The sequence below is a fragment of the Rhipicephalus microplus genome, chromosome 4 (genome assembly GCF_043290135.1).
Source record: "Rhipicephalus microplus isolate Deutch F79 chromosome 4, USDA_Rmic, whole genome shotgun sequence".
NCBI classification, from domain to species: Eukaryota; Metazoa; Arthropoda; class Arachnida; order Ixodida; family Ixodidae; genus Rhipicephalus; species Rhipicephalus microplus.
Window position 1 is genome coordinate 88,858,947 of NC_134703.1, and position 3,880 is coordinate 88,862,826.

Sequence of the window (3,880 nt, forward strand, 5' to 3'; positions counted from 1 at the left end):
CTGTTTCAAAAATTCATTCCGGGCTGAGAGTGGAACTCCTTTCGGGGAAAAAAAGAAGAAACTCGTACGCGGGAGGGTAATTACTTTCGATGCATTATCAGTGCCTCAAAGTGCTTTCAGAACATTAAAGTGGAGCAAAAAGCGAAATGACAGACCCTTATATTTAGAGCAAATACATGTGCCGATAAAGCGCTTCTTCACTGTTGTGCCTCTAAACGCATGCTTGCGCTTTGGCAGAGTCGTCGCAGGCGAGCGAACGTTATTTCCCTTTCATCCTCCAGGGTCCCGATTGACTTGCAGATTGGTGGAGACAGCGGCTTTGTGAACGCGCGTACTGCACGGGCGTTCCACGCGAGCGACGTCCAACCGTGTCTTAAAGAGCGCTGCAAAAACGATAAGGCGCTTGCGCCCGTTTCGCTGCCCCGAATGAGCACACTAGCGAGTTAGTCAGTCCGCGCGACTTCACTCGTGACTCGCCCCTTTTCGGTTTCGAACGAGAGGAAAAAGACGCACGTGGTCGTGTCCGGTCGTTTCAACCACTCCGCTGCAACATGCTCGTCTGCGCGACTTTTCTGTACTGCGCCTTTACGATGTTGTTTTTGCTGGTCTGCACCACGGACGCGAACTCCGGGGACTTCGTGGTGACCAAGACAGCAGCCCTGCACGGCTTGACGCAAACACACATGGGCAAGACGGTGAAGGCGTACCTCGGCGTACCGTACGCCGAGCCCCCCGTGGGTCACCTGCGCTTCTCGAGGCCCGTGCGAGCCAAGCAGAAGGACCGGATGATTCTCGCCAATGATTTTCAGCCGCCGTGCATGCAGCTCAACGGCGCTCTGCAAGACCTACCCTGGTTTCAGGTGGACGATGGTGTCAGCTCCGAAGATTGCCTTTACCTGAACGTTTGGACGCCGGAGTGCGGAGGGCCGGAAAAGAACGCTTCATGTCCTTTAAAACCCGTCCTTGTCTGGCTCCATGGAGGTGGATTCAGGGGTGGTTCCTCAACTATGGATGTGTACAACGGTGGAACGCTGGCCGCATCGGGGGACATCGTAGTCGTGACGCTCAACTACAGACTGGGTGCGTTTGGCTTTCTAAGTCTCAACGTGTCGAACATTCCGGGTAATATGGGCCTCTATGACCAACACCTAGCACTGCGCTGGCTGCGAAGCAACGTGCAGTATTTCGGCGGCGACCCAAAAGAAATCGTTCTTGCAGGCCAGGATGCGGGGGCTACGTCAGTCGGCCTCCATCTTATTTCGCCGTTGAGTCGTCGGCTAATTAGACGTGCGGTTCTCATCGGCGGCGCTCCAAACTGGCTCGTCGACCCGCTGAGCACAGGTTCCAGCTACGTGAGGGCGCTCATGCTGACCAGTGCTCTGGCATGCAGTGATTCGTCTGTACGGACTGCTCCTGTGGTGGCTCGCTGCCTTAGAGACGCCAAGGCAAAGACCATAGCCAGAGCCGAAAGCGAGATATTCAAGCAAGCCTACTACACCTTCTGGCCCAGGGACCGAGACGAGTTGGTTCCCATGGATCCCGTCATGGCTGTTGCACGTGGGCACGTCCTACCGGTCGATGTCCTGGTCGGTGTGACCGCTGAATCTGGCTTCTCTCAGGGAATGGCTTTCCGGAGGGCGTTGTTTGACCCCAAAACTTCGTCTCCCGAAATGTCGAAGGAGTCCGCAACGCGGGTGTTGGAGGATGTCCTTTTTCTGTTCCCTAGGTCGGCTAGAGACGAAGTCGCCCGATTTTACTTGGAGAACAGCACCGACGGTCGTTCTGGTTCTGTCAGAGCTGCTTTAGCTCAGGCTCTGGGCGACGTCTTCATCAACTGTCCGGCGGTGTTTTTTGCTGAGTCCTATGGAGACAGGCCCATGAAGTCTTTCTTTTATAAGTTCAGCCACAGGCCAACGTTCAGTCGCTGGCCCGCGTGGTTCGGGAGCACTCATTTTGATGATGTTCCATTTTTGTTCGGAGTACCATTGAGGCATCCCAACAAGTTTTCTTCCAAGGACGTGGCCGTCAGCAGGCTAATGGTGGAAACGTTGACATCGTTCGTTAAGACTGGGTAAGTTGGCTGTGCCATTTGTCTGTCTGTCATTGCAATGACAATGCGCTATTCATCAAATTTAAAGTAGATGGAAACATAGTTTTTCTTTTCCTGTGTCAGAAAATAACTTAATTGAAGTCGTACCAGGAGCTCAAGTGAAAACTTTCAATAATAAAGAAAAAACACATCGAGATGTAAGTCAGTGTAAATATACGTATCTGGTACCCACGACTTCATGAACTGTTCACAAGAAGTATGCTTAAAATAAGAAAGCCGAGCTACAGTTGGTACGTGTTCATTATAATTCGTTGTCGTTTCAGAATGAACAAGTATGCTTTATAATCAGCTAATTTTGTATACGCTTCAACACCTTCACTTAAAGCACTACATAAAGTATGTTCTGTGGGGTACCTGTGCTTCAGTAATTTTTAGAAATACGGCTTCAAAATGAATAATGCTATGTTCTAGCTAACGTGCACTCATGAGGATGTACTAGTATAGCTCTGCGCTCCGACATGGGAGGGTTACTTGAAATTGCTCTGAGGGTCTTTGTTCTTATATAGGGCATGACAAAAGCCTGTAATGATAAGAAATATGATGACGAGCAGAAACTGATGCCATCAAAACAGCGATGTCTAATACGATAGCAAAGAAGTGGCTGGAAGCAGGAAGATCTGAGGTACATAGAAATAGATGCGTCACCTGTAGCATCTGCTTATCTAAGAAGGCTTTGACTTACGATTCACTATGCATTTCTAAAAAGAATAAATAAAAAGACGAGTGTTATTTTTTTTACTTAATTATGCCAACGACACTGACAGATTTATGTGTCATTTTTAATATTCGTCCAACAACCAAAGATCAAGTTATTCGTTCAAAATTGAAAAGCAAAACAATTCTTGCTTCAAACGCAGTTGAACATTACAAATCTAAGTGCTGGTATTTTACAAGCTATTTGTTAGTATTTAACGATATGCTGACGTTAGCATTTTTTTTTACCTCGTAGCGTACCGAGACCTAGCGAGGACGTCGACTGGCCTCTGTTCACCTCGACAACACCCGACTACTTAGAAGTGGAATCGGGTGACATTTCAAGAAAACAGGACCCATTTCCTCGTTGTGACTTTTGGAGGAGGTATTACCCAAGAAGTATATAGGCTGTGCTGTGCCTACGCAATGTTTTACGATACACTTTGGAAAAAAGAAGCACTCACGGGATGAACATTATATACCATTTCATCAGTTCTGGGCACCGTTCTATTCGGTGTACTTGGCAGAGCATCGGGAATGAGCACGCTCTCTTAAACTCCTGCTATATTAGTTTCGGTTGCTGATGTTTCAAGCGTGGTGTTGTCCTCCGTAACAGTGCTATGCACAGTGGGAACGGGCAGTGCCTGGACGCCACGTATCCCGAAGAGGTGAGAGCGTGGATATGCTCTGAATACCTGAAGACGCAACGAAGGGCCATCCAGCGGCTTGAGGAGGCTTTGGCGAAGCAACGGAGAAAAGGAGCCGACGAACCGTCTAACGGGCGCGGAGGCACCCGAGTAACTGCCGTCTAGTCGGAGCACAACATCCTCGAGGTCTAGGCTCTGAGAATATTGGACTCAAATACCCGTAATCTTAAGATAGGAAACATCCGCGTTCTGCGAGGCCGGGGACTTCCTACACGCCGGATGTATGTTATATATATATATATATATATATATATATATATATATATATATATATATATATATATATATATATATATATATATATATATATATATATATATATATATATACGCACACTGTACAGCCAGCTTCCTGTCCAAGTTGTGAAAAT

At 47.9% G+C, this 3,880-nt stretch overlaps 1 protein-coding gene across 1 annotated transcript; it reads left to right on the plus strand.

Annotated features, from left to right (window-relative positions):
- Positions 1-443: 443 nt before the first annotated feature.
- On the plus strand, positions 444-3,510 carry LOC119172787 (acetylcholinesterase-1). The gene is made up of 2 exons (XM_037423932.2): positions 444-2,071; positions 3,060-3,510. The coding sequence occupies exons 1-2, from the start codon at positions 552-554 to the stop codon at positions 3,208-3,210; spliced, it is 1,671 nt and encodes a 556-aa protein (XP_037279829.2). The 5' UTR covers positions 444-551; the 3' UTR covers positions 3,211-3,510.
- The last annotated feature ends 370 nt before the right edge of the window (positions 3,511-3,880 follow it).

Excerpts from the sequence above, each read along its gene's own strand:
- LOC119172787 (XM_037423932.2), top strand. The coding sequence starts at position 552 with ATGCTCGTCTGCGCGACTTTTCTGTACTGCGCCTTTACGATGTTGTTT. Across the intron at positions 2,072-3,059 it reads ACATCGTTCGTTAAGACTGG|CGTACCGAGACCTAGCGAGG; the intron begins GTAAGTTGGCTG and ends TTTACCTCGTAG.